The following is a 14405-nucleotide window of genomic DNA, read 5'->3' as shown; positions in this document are numbered from 1 at the left end:
GTAAAGTGGAAGTAATACCGCGTTTTTCTGATGACTGCATCCTGTGAAAATGTTATTAATCAGGAATAAATCGTCTCTACAGTACGATCTGTTAAAAATGTTAAAGGAAATGGGTGAAATAAAACACGATAACACGTATTAAATTTATATTAAAAAATAGGGCTTAGTATGCGATATAGTTAAGTACTAGAGAAATAATCGCTTGTCACATTTACAAGTCAAGTTACTGCCTGAGTTGTACCAGATATATGTCTAGAAATTATTCGATAACTTGTCTGATGTTTTTGTTAAATATTTCCTTCTTTTTATTTTGAACAATACCATTAAATCAATACTTTACTTACCATAATCCAAGCTGAAACTTTTTATAATCTTTTACGACAAATTTCACATGTTCTAATTTTTTTATCTCACAATTTTCACAAAATACTTATAGAAAATACATTATAGAAAATAGATTAGTAGCAAAATATTTCTTAACCTTTGGTATGACATTAGAGAGATAATTAAACTTCAAAATATTTTATTCTATGTCTTTCGGTATTTAAATATCAAAGTAAATTACTAAAAACAACTATATTTATTTACTTGGAAAGTGTAAACAACAATACTTTGACTTTCTAAGGAGCCTTTAACTTTGGTTTACATATATCAAGATATTCTTTTCCTAAATAAGTACTTCTTTATTTTCAATAACTCATAAAACTTACACTTTAACATTAACTTAAATAATACTTAAAAATTGTCCACCTTATATATTAGCACTTATTATATAACTGGATATAAAACCTGTTTTATTATTTATCTCATACTGATACAAAGTATAACCCTGTGTTTCCACTGCCAAAAACTAGTTCAAAAACAATTCATCAAACATCTCATTGGACTGGATAAAAATAAAATATGTTCGGTAGTGAAAACTTATGTGTAAAATGATTGTCAACACACTCTTAACTGGGTTGTCAGGACTAATCTTTATCAAAATATTCTAATTTTACATACGCTTTCTTTTATTCAAATACAAAAACAAATATACAACAGTTTTAATATAACAATTTAATTTTTATTTCTCTGGTCTAACTACTATTGAGCCCTTTTCTAAGATATGCCAACGATTCCTAAAATATACGTCAAATTTATCAAATAATTGCTTTTCGGTCATATATTTGGTTACAGTTAAAAAAGAAACATCAGTAATCAATGTCTCTTGACAAGTCCATTCTTATCACTCTCTTGTTCTTTTACAGTTTGGGTTGATTTTATTTTAATAATGACAATTTTAGTTCATCTCTTAAACCAATAATCATGGGTTTCTGAGACTAAAATCCCCGTTTAAAAATATCGCCATCCCTTCTATAATCTTTGAAAAACAGATATAACAACATGTTTAAAATGGGAATTTTGGTCTTAGAAATCTACAAAATAACGATACCAGCGTCAATTATTGTCCATATTATGAAATATTTGTTCTAGTTTATTGTGTTATCTGTGGTTCCTATCAAATGTCAACTGTATAACAACAATATTACACTGAATTTAGTTATAAAAGTGTCTTGAAAATTAACTAACTTAAGGCAACAAATTTTCTCTACTCAAACCTACATTGTATCAAAATTAACTAACACCACTACAATGTCTTAATTTATAATAATAATAATTCAGTCGCATTTACTGCAGATCTAATAAGATTTTTTTTTATTTCATCTTTTATTTAGTCGATACCAGAGGGCGCCACATGTGAGCAGGTGCATCAGGACTGTTGTGGATAATACCAGCGCCATGTTGCCACCCACGTCAACGTGTGCCATGTCCATTTCCACTAAAAACTTGCTAGGTGTTATGTAGTGACAATATTCTGAAAGATAAAAATAGACTTATGTTGAAATAAAAGCTAGCAACTTTCTAACTTACTAATATTATAAATGATAATGTTTGTTAGAAGATATCTCCAGAACGGCTGTAAAGATCTTGTTGAAATTTAGCATAGATGTAGAACATAGTCTGGAATAATACATAGGCTACTAATTAGGTTTTTTTTTAATTCCACGCAGACGGAGTCGTAGGCGACATCTAGTAAATCATATTTACAATTATATCCTTGTTTCGTCCATTACTATTATTTATTTTTATATAATAATAACTATAAATATACGTAATAGGTTCATTTCGTAACAACTTCTGTTTAATGTTCATTTAATAGCTTTTTATAAAACTTTGTCGTTGGGTCTCACATAAATGTATAAAAGTATTAGTAAAAATTATACAATCACCTTTTGCACAATGAATCTTGGTCCTATTAAAGCCATAAACGGAATGAACGGCGACGTGGAAACCGGCTCTGAAGTAGGAAATATGGTGCAGCCAGCGGAAAGGATATGGGGTGTCCGACAGCGCCAGACAGAAGCCGAAAACGGAGAATAAACACGCTAGTACTGGACCAATGAATACTGCAATCTGAAAGTGATGCAATTTATTTGCGTGAATATGGACAGATATTTTAAGTAATATTATAAGATAATAGAATAAGTTAATAATAAGAAATAACAACTGATACTTTAAAATATTAAAATCTTTATAGACCAGCTATCTCTCGATTAAGTCATGTACTTTTGTATTAACCTTGGTAGGTGTAGTTGAACCTATGAAATATCCCCACGCTTGCGCGCACAGGGAAGTTGCTACGATGGTGGCAAGGAATAGTGTGGCCCGTGTTGGCTCCAGTGGGTTATCTGTTAGCCAATACGACAGTACTACGTATGAAACGCATGAGATCATCTGAAAACAAATAGAAACAAATGATTTCCACTTAGTAAGAATGCTTACAAGAAGGATTTATATGTGTATGACATAATAATTTAATTTGATTGTTAATTTTACCTGAAAGGGTAATTCAACAGCCAATACTGAAAATATGTACGGTCCCAGGTTATACCATCGATTGAAGTATTCTCCTTTTAATATATCCATTTCAAGTGGAACTGAAAGAAAAAAAAATAAAACTTAATTTGTGTTGTTTAAAAGTTTATTTATGTCAAATTTTATTGGCCTGATCATTTTATTTCCGCAATGTTTACATCATAAACATTGATTATGAAAATGTAGTAGGAGTTTTCAAACTATTTCGTCACTTATCACAGAGTATACTTACACGATAGTGTCACGGACATCTTTCCAGTGTAAACGACGAGTAGCATAGATCCATACAAGTAGACATAGTTGCCGAGCACACTGCTCGCTTCGCTGCCGACTCCGAAGTACAAGTAACCAAAGATAAGCGCAATGACCACGTGTGCCGCCACTCTGTACATGAATAACGACTGAAACACAAAAAAGATTCGATGTTATGTTAAATCATATTAATCGCCCCACTCAGAGTTTTCTAATAGGTAATTATGTAGTGCTTTAGTGTGATTTTTATGCTAAATGTAAACCAGATATTTCAAAACTTTTCTTATAGTAAACTCGCTATCCTCCACTTTCAGCGGGTCTTTCGTGGATCTCAGTGTGTCTATTTACACCAACGAAGTCTGTTAGAGAATATTAAAGAAATCGTGTAGTATTGTTTTTGTTTCAACAGAAAATTCATACATAATGGTACTTGCATCAATGTAATTGATACTTTCATGGAATGTTAAGTGTATTGAAAATATGCACGTATGTTAATGTGTTTATCGTATTATACTCATGTTACCTCTGTTAATCAGTTAAAAGGTCAATTGTCAACGTTACAGAAAATTAACAATATAAAACGTGCATGTTACTTCGAGTAAAACGGTACGCGTGTTTATTTTATCCGAGCTTCTACTGAGGTAACCTTGCAAAAGCACTCGTGATAGGATAATAATACTTTAGAGACCTGCTGTCATTAATGGAAAATATTTATATAAAATATATGTACTTATGTCCATCAGTGCAAAAGAAGCGCGCCAATAGCCAAATGGTACGGATTTCCGAGCACGAGGTCGGGGAATGGAATCCCGCTTTTGATTTATTCGATTATTGTCGTAACCATATCTTATCACAAGCCTAGAGCTTACATGGAATGGTACAAGAAATATTAGTAAATTAACAATAAACTTCTAATATTTAAAATAAAAACAAAAATAAAAGATGTAGTAAAAGTTTAATAATTGTGTACCATTTATTAAGTCTCCGACTAGGATTGTTCTTAATAATTTAAAGTTAATTTATTTTTCGAACTTTTTAAAGCTGACAGTTTAAAAATTTCAATAAAAGATCCGAATAAAAACTACTTTTTATTACTGCTTTATTGTAAAAGTCTTTATACTTACGTAATTTCTGGTCGTCATCAAATAGTTTCTATAAAGTAATACCCAGGTTTGACGAAAATTTCCAGACGGTCTATAAATATTTTTGGAATAACTCCGTTGATACTTGGCATTGCTTTGTAGAGGTTTTTGCTTGAGTTTCTTGTTTATGCCTACAATAAATATATTTAGAGATAAAAATTTTAGGATTATTACAATTTTTTTTTAATATTTTCAATTTCAATTAGTAATTAGAACAAATTATTGGAAAATTAAAAAAAAATATCGAATATTATCATTATTGAATGAGTCCAGAGACTTACTTATGTGTGCAGAGTCTTGTAAGCTGACTTCTTCTAAGCTGGCTTCAGCAATGGGTTCAGGTTTAAAATATGTTATAGTTTTGGCAACTTTCACGAGGTCCACTTCGTATTCCCCAGACGCTACTTCCATTACTGGAATAAACACACATATTAATCATGTCTTTTTCATTACGCCTATGGAAAACCATTACTGAGTTTTTGCTAACCGTTTTACTCAGGGTTAATATACATTAATTACATTTAATTTCATAATGGTTAGTATTTAATGTTACAAAATATTTTATCGGATTAGTATAATGTCATACATAATTTTAATGTTTTAAAGGTCAACCTATTGTACGTAAAATTCCAAAAATGTTCACACATAATTTATTTTGTTCAACAAAAACAAAAACTCCTGAAAGATGGAATAAATAAAATAAAAAAAGTTAATGATAGTTATGACGCAAACGCGTATCATTTATATTGTTTGTGATGAGTTTAGTTAAGTTAATTCTCAGAAGACTATATTAGAATAACAATAACTAGTCATTCACGGAAAATAATAATTTAAATTATAATACAATCATGACCATTATTTAATTAAATCGGTACCATTTTAACTCATTTGTTCCATTATGTAATATCCAAAGGCGATATAAGCCAATAGTAAGTAGCAAACAACGTAATATTAAGAATATCTCCAGAGAGTATAGGTATATATATTGCCTTTAACTCCTACAGATTGTCGCCACGTGATGTACATACTGTTAGAAAGAAAATCCGACACTGTGCCGGTTTACTGGCACAACACTAGCCTTAATAAAATGTCGACGTCTATGTCCCCTAACTAATCATTCTGACACTTGACTTTGTAATGAAAGCGCGCCATTCACGCCAAAGGATTCTAACTAATAATGTCTTAAAATACGAGTACATTCATTTCTGTTAACCGCCGTATCAGACTTCAAATGTTATTTATACCGTTTTCACACAATACGTCTTATGAAAATGACTTACAGAAATCAGCAGGGTTATGGTAAGCCGGACACCTGAGTCCAGCACTGGACAATGCAGGTAGGAGATGTTGCCTAGGTCCCGAATATAAAGTCCTGCCGTTCGCTAGACAGTACACGGAGTCAATCTTCTCAAACAGTAATGCTGACGGTTGGTGTATCGTCGCGATCAAAGTTCTGCCGCCGCGTGCCAGACCGTTCAATAATGTTATCAGGGATGTCGATGCTGAAGAATCTAAGCCCCTATTAAATAAAAAAAATGTATTTTATAATATAGTGGAATGGTTTGACCTTAGCGTCTTACAAAATAAACACTGAAGATCTAAAGGACCCCAGTCTGAGTTAGACTTTTTAAAGTGAAAGCTTTGAAAGCAGAAAGACTAGTTTAAATTAAAACACAACGTTTTTAATGCTTTTCTATATCTTTTTTCTAAAAAGTTTGCCTTGCATCACCAAAAAGCTATAAAGATTCCAGTAAAAAGAGAAAAAAATTGCAATATTTTCCTTAAGATTTAAAAGTCAAAGGGAAACATAAAACACGAAAGTCTGTAATTCTACATCTCAAGGTCATGGGTAAGAGTGGGTTATGTTGTGTTGTTTATATCCAATTTTTCTGGAAAAAATACAGTGAACAGTGGAAATACCCGGTTGTCCTTCCATAAAGACAATCGCTGCTTTGATTTAATTCAACGTAAACATGATAATGTTTGATTCCGATAACTTAACCGCAAACAATATGACAGTTGAATTTGTAATAAAAAAAATTTAAGCTCCTACTTGCGCGCGTAAGCAGGGATCTAGTATTCCTTTGTTGCACTGTTCTTACTCAATTTATATGAATCTGCTCCGAACCGGTTCAAAACTTCAATTCATATGTAGACTTAAATCATTGAGTTACCGCTGAACAACTAAATTGGCAGCTCGCGGCTCATCGCGATGTTTTATAAATATGTGAGCCGTGAGCTCTAACCTGCCTGTGTGACTCGCAGTTTTCAACTCGAAAGGCAAATAATATAATAAGTCTATGCATTTTCAAATTTAGCTAAACTGTGAGCCGGGTCAGTCCACAAATGTGAACTGCGAGTTACTCATGACTATTCATAACACAGTTCTATAAAATCAAAGGATAACAAAAATCTTACATTACTTTAAATGTTTTGCTACGGGCATCCATGGAAACCCTTAGCGTAAATGTAATGAGATAAAGAACACTAAAGAATTGCTGAAGTCTCAACTCTCGGTGTCGCAGTAGATGTCTAGCTAGTTGAATTAACTTCAATAATTTCTTTTGTCTTAAATAACTACTCACGTGGTAGGCTCGTCAAGGAACAATAACGAGGGATCAGAGAGCAGTTCTAGAGAGACAGCCAGCCGTCGCTTTTGTCCCCCGGATAGGTCGCGGCACATGGTCAGCGCCGCTCCACTCAGGCCCAATAGCGCCAGGATCTCGTACACCTAAATAATACATATTAATAATTCCTAGAGATAGTCTTTACAGAGTGTTGGCTTACTTAAGTTATTAAAGCAATACCTTGTGGAACTCTAGGCAGCGCCATCTAGTTTGGGCACATGTGAAATTTATTTTTATCTACCTTACCCACCAAATTACTATTTTTTTTTTAAACGAAATAGATCGGAAATAAATAATCTCTAAATCAAGTTTTCTTTTAAACATTAACCATATGCATGTGACGTTGAGAAAGTATGGTGCAATGCAGAGCGAAGTCATCGAAATTAACTTTTGACCTGAATACTATTGTATCGGCTTTAACGCAACAATTGTTCAAAGTCTTCGATTTTGATTACTAAGTTATACTATTTTTGTCGCCTTTCCAATATATATATATATATTGGAAAGGCGACAAAAATAAAAATAAAGATTTAGAAATTATATATATATATATATATATATATATATATATATATATACATAATTTCTATTTATAATTTCTAAATCTTTATATTATATAATATATATTAGACAAAATTTAAGCACAATAAAATGCATAAAACTTGCGCACTTTCAGTACATCTTGTCTGTAGATGAGTGATCTAGCTTTCTCTTACTTTCTCCTTCCTCTCGTGCGCGGTGAAGTCGGCCAGCTTAAGTGCGGCCGCTAGAGCCATTGATTCGTACACGGTGAGATGGACTCGGAGGTCATCGTGCTGGCGAATGTACCTCGCGCCACCGCGGCTTGTCGACTGCGAGGCGCAAGTCGACACACCGTTGACCTTTATTTCGCCTTTCGCACCTTTTGTTCTGAAAATACAACGGACCTACTTACGATATACATTTAGATGTATAATATTTACTTGTAGAAAGCGGTAACGGCTTTATAACAATTATAATATATTGTCTAGTAATACAGTAGTATGGAAAGATTCTGAGTAAACTTCGAAGGCCGGAAGGAGGTGGGTAATTCCTATAGCACAAATATATGTATGTTTTATAAAAAGTAATAAAAACTGTATTAGTAGGTAGCCTATGTGTTCTTTCAGACTATGTTCTACATCCATGCTCCATTCTGGAGATACTTTCTAACATCCATCCACCCATCCATCCAGCCTGCAATGACTTTATATATACTTTTATTGTAACTGTGTTTATTGTACTTTGTTTAATAAATAAATAAAAAATCTAAACTTTTGCATTTATATTATAACTAGCGGACCCGACAGACGTTGTCCTGTCTATTAAAATAAAAAAATAAAATTAAAATTCGAATATTATTTAAAATTTGACACTGCGATGGTAGCGCCGTCTGTCGGATCCAATGTAAAACATTCCAAAATCAACAACTACTAATAAATTAAAAATTAATTAAAAAAACATTGTCCAGCGGACAAAATTGTGAATCTAAACAATTCCTAGATCCCCTTGAACACACACAAAAAATTTCATCAAAATCGGTCCAGTCGTTTGAGAGAAGTTCAGTGACATACACACTCACAGAAGAATTATATATATAAAGATATAATTAAGATTGTCCAATTTCCGTAGACTTTAATGGATATTTTAGACCACTGTTTATTAATTTAGATCAATTACAAAAAACCTTTTCTGATTTAGTGAGGGATATTAAAAAAAATATTTTTAAAAATCCATTTTGGTATGTGAAAATTAAAAGAGTTAAATTGATAACGATTGTTCGAAATTTGATTGTTGACTTACGAGTAACCTGCTAGGATGTTGAGCAGCGTGGTCTTGCCGGCGCCCGAGGGACCCATGATGGCTGTCAGCTCGCCCGGCTTGAAGCACCCGCTCACTCCACGTAGGATGTGCTTAGGTTCTTTATGAAAAAAAAAGATGGACCTAATATAATCATACATTTCTAATTCTAAAAAACATTAAAAACATGCTTAGCGGGTCACTATGTCCCTGTTGACCTACAGGCCAATAAGAAATTAGACTCTACCTGTCTCCCGTGGGATAAAAAGCTTAGTTGTTCTTCCAGGCTATTTTCGAGATCTTTGCAAAATTATAGCAAGATCTATGCAACCACTCTCGAGATATCCTTCAACTAGTATGTATCCATACAAACATGCGCATTTATAATATTAGTCGATTAATATTGTTATTGATACTTGCACAATTACGTAGTTCATTGTTTTAAATTCACTTAAACGAATGACGAATGTATTGATAACTCACAAATTGTTATTTGAACTTTATATCATCTTAATTAATATTATTCTAAAATATCTGAGAAGAAATTCAAAGATATGTGTGAAGTCAACCAACCCGCACTTGGCCAGCTTGGTTGACTATGGCCTAGTCACCCCTAACTTACGGTAGGCTCCGAGCCCCTCGCTGGGGAGTTTACATTTTTATGAGCCTTTATTTATTAAACTTATTTTTAATTTAGAAATAAAATCATTCGAATTTCAGCGAAAACAACAAGTCAGTAGTTTTCGTGCAATTAAAATTTTAGTATTTGCCATAAATATTTTTTTCTACATTAGTTAAAATTACAAAGTTCGCGTTAATATTGATTACAGACTATACTGTACGTATTTTTATTTCTCAATAAATGTATACTATGCATATTAAAATGCTTGCTAACTATTTGTTATAGCAAATTTACGTGCAACGTCAATCGTGAGCTTATTTTGCATTTATTAACAATAAGAATGCATATTTAATTATATTCGTGATGCAACATTAAATTATTAACGTCATTAAGCAATCGATTGTGGCAGATATATTAAAGGAAAATTTATTTTGTTTGGCAGATAGACATATCGAACAGTAGCACTAGGGAGGCAGAGGCGACATTGTCCTGGTCGGTTGATGTTGAGTGGACATTCCGATATCCGCACGTCGTTAACTTATCGTATCGTTTTTCTAACAAATTTATATCTTTATCCCGCTTAATTGTCGATGTCGAAGCGGCGGCGAGTAAACTAGAAGACGAGAAGTTGACTAATTCTCTACAACCTTAAATATGTTACTTATAATGCGCTTACAGTGCCTCTAAATATGTACATACTAAAAATTGGCCAAAATTATGATTTCCAAGTAATCACTCCTATCTGAAAGTAAAACCGTAAGTTTAATAAAGACATCGTCAATTACTTAAAACCTCTTTAGAAAAACAATGACTGCAATAAAATTTAATTATTATACAAACATACGGACTCCTTTATGTGATTTATTCTTTCTAAAAAATGTAATTATTTCGCTTCTGCCACATCTAATCCCAGATGCATTTTTAAATTATTATGTTTATAATAATTTATACTCTTTTTCTTTTCATTTATTGGCATTATTTTAGGGCACTTGCACATAAGTCTTCCAAGACATTGCCGTACGATTGTACTACTATAGTGAGACGGTATCGAACATAGAATACTAAACTTCAGACGCATCAGTTGACATTTTGACGTCATAATGTAATCTACGCACGGCCGCCAATATGCCATTGACCATGGACTCTGCGTAGTCTTACATCATGTTACGGTAAGTCTATAGTGCTCCTAATAGTTTTAAATAGGATTTGCTAGATAAATTCAAAGGCGTTCAGCTGGTTATAAAAATAACTAGTTAACCGTCCTTTGATGACGTCATAAGTCAGATACTAATTAGCTAAAATGTTTATTATATTCTTACAAAAAAAAAACAGAAACCGCAATAATTAATGATGTTAGAGTAATCTTATGATTAGTCTTATGGTCATGGTAGATGTTGTTGGGTTTAATATGATAACAGGAAAAACATGAATTACTAAACAATCAACACACGTCTAAAAATAATAGAACGATGTATTTTACGAAAAGCATAAACGAAAAACTGTATGAAAATTTAAACATGTTAATCAAAGTCGCAAGCACAGGCTGGTAACATTTTAACTTGAGTAGGAATATTAAAAATCGATTAATTTATGCAAATGGCGTGAGTTACAATCGAGTTGTCATGTTGTCCACATGCGCTTTATTAACGGACATACTACTAGATTTACACGTCGCGTTTGCGGAACCTATACTTATGTCTTCAATTTGTGCTTTGAACAATCACAGCTTAGGAATTGCACAATTTTATGTCATTATACTTTAATTGTCAAGCCATTCGCTATTGCTTTTGACATATAATTAGATGCGCTTGTTAAGTTTGATGGACAGGCAAACGTAAAACACGAAGCATAAAGTAGTTGTGTCATTTTCTTTTGTTATAATAAATTATAATTAAATTTGAGATCGTAAAGTTGTAGCAAAAAATAGCATATTTTTCATCTGTATAACGTCTACGAATTAAATTGAATTCATGAGTTTTTATTTTGTTATTTCTCTAACCGAATATCATCATAAAAAGAAAGAAAAATTGTACAATTTTTGAGTAAGAATAATAAATGCAGATTGATATAATTCACTGCACGTTAAACGTATTTCGTTATTTTAACGCATATAGTGCGCGGGTATATGAAACCGAAAGACAAAAGCTAATAATTTATAAGATTTTATTAGAACGCACTGACAACTCAATGATTATTTGCTATTGTGTTTCCGTAACATTATTTCCATGGTTCCGTCCGTCTTATTACACTTCTTAAAGACCAAATGCAAATGTACAGATATTTTTATTTAAAATGTAATTTCATTTACTTGATGAACAATATGATAATAAATTCAAAATCTTAAAGCAATTTACAATAATTTTTAGACTTATAATATGCTAGCTCAGATTAGAATAGACGTTTGTCACAATCCGCCGGTGATACTTCTTGATTGTCACATACCTTTGCATTTTTTATTCAATTAATGATTACGTTACGACTATTTTGTCATATTCTTCATGATAGAATTCGTGCCGGTTTTGCCACTTTTCCACACCATGCAACAGTTGTAATCTACACGTGATATACTCGAAGTAAATGTCTATATATGGCAGTTAAGTTTCATAATACATTGTGAAACTTAACCTGTCGTTTATGCCCTACCTTTTAGTAAGGTAACTGGAGTGATAGTCATTCTAAATTCTACTAGTCTGAATGAGATTCACAGATTATATAATTATGAACGTCTGCAGAAAAAATACTTATTATTGCATTCAAAATCTTTTAAAAGAGACTCCGTAGATTAAGTAATAATACTTTTACATTTAACGACTTTCAGGAAGTTAGTGCAGTCATTTTACCAATCAATTCGAAATTTGAAAGTTTTTAAAGACATAGTCGTTTCACTTTTGTTAAATAGTATATCTAACGTTGAATAATGTCTTTAAAAATTTAAATACGGTAGCATGCCTTAGTTGTGTAACACGTAAGTTTTAGTAAGAAATTTATAATCGACGTTTTTTTACAATAATGATAGGAGGAAGTAGGTTGTTAACAAGGTACAATACTAAAAACGGTGCGCAACAATTTAATTACAGAATAATCAATTTCCACTACTGCAATAACGTACCTAAATTGTTAATATCGTTGCGTGAAATTAGAATTGTAAATAAACGGGTTAACAGCATTTGATAAGTGCAGCCGTATTACTGACATTTCCACTGTAAAAGCAAGAATAATAGACAAATGGAAATGCATCGAAATAATTTATTATGTGGCAATTGGGCAGTAGTGGCGTTAGAGTAGGGCAAGGTGGGCGACTGCCCAGGGCGCCGGGCATAAGCTGGCGCCGCAGTCATCATACATAATAATCAAGAGGCCCCTGTCTGACACCAAAAATAATAGGGCGCCTCAAAAATGCCGCCCAGGGCGCCCAAAATGCTAAAACCGTCCCCGCTTTTGCGATATGTAATAGTTGGCCCCAAGATCAGATATATGTTGTTATTTTTTACATATTGTATTATGTTGACTATTTTTTAATAATTACTTTGAAATATTAAATATACATGAATCTAAGTTTACGAAGAACATTAAAGATTAATTTATAGTTCTTACTGCGAAAAAATTGCTTTGTATTATATATTAATCATACGTTGTGATTGTTTTATTTAATGTTCTCAATGTAGCGCGAAATAATTTTATTTCATATCATATTTCTTATTTATATTGAAGCTTATATGATATACTAGCTGTCGCCTGCGACTCCGTCCGCGTAGTTATATTATATAAAAAAACTTAATTAGTGTAGCCTATGTGTTGTTTCAGACTATGTTCTATACGTATGCCAATTTTAATCGAGACCCGGTCAGCCAGTGTAGAGATATCTTCAAACACCCATCCACCTATCCACGTCACATCCATCTAAACATTCGCATTTATAATATTAGTAAGTTAATTACAAAGTAGCCTTTTAAAGCATAAATTCGAAAAAAAAATTAATAAATAGTATTCTACGTCCGTCTCCTGGCTCTAAGCTACCTCCTCACCAATTTTCAACCAAATCGGTAAAGCCGTTCTTGAGTTATAAATAGTGTAACTAACACGACTTTCTTCTATATATAAGATTATTATGGACTAGACAGACTAGGCGCTCGCGACTCTATAGGCGCGAAAGAAAAGGTAGCCTATAATATGCCCGCGTACAATAGCTACCTTCCTATACGAGTTCCGTCAAAATAAAGAAAAGCAACGTCAATTTGATTAGAATATAAAAGTATGTAACAAGAAAGCAGAGGTTTTAATTGTTAACATAGTAAGTTTTGGGATTACGGTAGATGGGACTAGAGTAGAGTTAGATTAATTTTGTGTACAGAAAATAAAGTTCCCCTAGAATCCTACTAGTTTATAGTTTAGCAAAATCTAAATTTAATGACCTAATTATCATAAAGTTAGGTTAGGTTACAGTAATGATATGGAAATGAATTTGCGGACACTTTCTACATTTTATTAAATAAAAATTAGAAATAGTTCTTAGATTTAAAATAGGCGATTACATAAAGTTATGTTTGTTTAATAACAAACGAGATTTCTCCAAAGATTTCTCGTGAGTTATTTATGTAACCCGGCTTGAACCGGTTAAGTTTTTTGCTTTGCAGTTATCGATGCGTCTTAAGAGACGTTCGATGAAAGTAGTACAAACACACAATATATATCATATTAATATCATATGTTAATGTGAATAATTTTTCATCACGTGTGTAATTTTTCTAAATTAATTAACATGCTGCAAGTCTAAGAAATAATAAGTTTGTGACGTAGATCAAATTATTTCAATGAATTAAGATTTATAGCGGTCGTCTGCGACTACGTTCGCGAGAAACTAATTAAAACATAATTAGTAGCATATGTATTCTTCCAGGCTATGTTCTACATGTATACCAAATTTAATCGAGATCCGTTCAGCTGTTCTTGATATATCTTCAAGCATCCATCCATCAATCAATCCATCCATCCATCTAAACATTTGCATTTATAACATTAGTAAGATTA

General features: G+C 32.3%; 1 protein-coding gene across 1 annotated transcript in view; it reads right to left on the bottom strand.

Moving 5' to 3' along the window:
• Positions 1 to 1518: 1518 nt before the first annotated feature.
• Positions 1519 to 14405, bottom strand: part of LOC106127307 (ATP-binding cassette sub-family G member 1) — a 29165-nt gene continuing 16278 nt past the window's right edge. Inside the window, exons 3-13 of the mRNA XM_013325395.1 lie at positions 8759 to 8876; positions 7654 to 7846; positions 6896 to 7041; positions 5591 to 5829; positions 4592 to 4723; positions 4293 to 4441; positions 3149 to 3317; positions 2878 to 2978; positions 2620 to 2775; positions 2271 to 2454; positions 1519 to 1855 (exon numbers count right to left, since the gene is read on the bottom strand). Of these exons, the coding sequence (XP_013180849.1) occupies positions 1701 to 1855; positions 2271 to 2454; positions 2620 to 2775; positions 2878 to 2978; positions 3149 to 3317; positions 4293 to 4441; positions 4592 to 4723; positions 5591 to 5829; positions 6896 to 7041; positions 7654 to 7846; positions 8759 to 8876 (1742 nt within the window). The 3' untranslated portion in view covers positions 1519 to 1700. The remainder of the gene's footprint in view (positions 1856 to 2270; positions 2455 to 2619; positions 2776 to 2877; positions 2979 to 3148; positions 3318 to 4292; positions 4442 to 4591; positions 4724 to 5590; positions 5830 to 6895; positions 7042 to 7653; positions 7847 to 8758; positions 8877 to 14405) is intronic.

This window comes from Papilio xuthus, unplaced genomic scaffold (assembly GCF_000836235.2).
Source record: "Papilio xuthus unplaced genomic scaffold, Pxut_1.1 DF828952.1, whole genome shotgun sequence".
In the NCBI taxonomy this organism is placed as follows: Eukaryota; Metazoa; Arthropoda; class Insecta; order Lepidoptera; family Papilionidae; genus Papilio; species Papilio xuthus.
The sequence above is the reverse complement of the archived record's forward strand: the minus strand, read 5'-3'. Positions and strand labels throughout refer to the sequence as shown.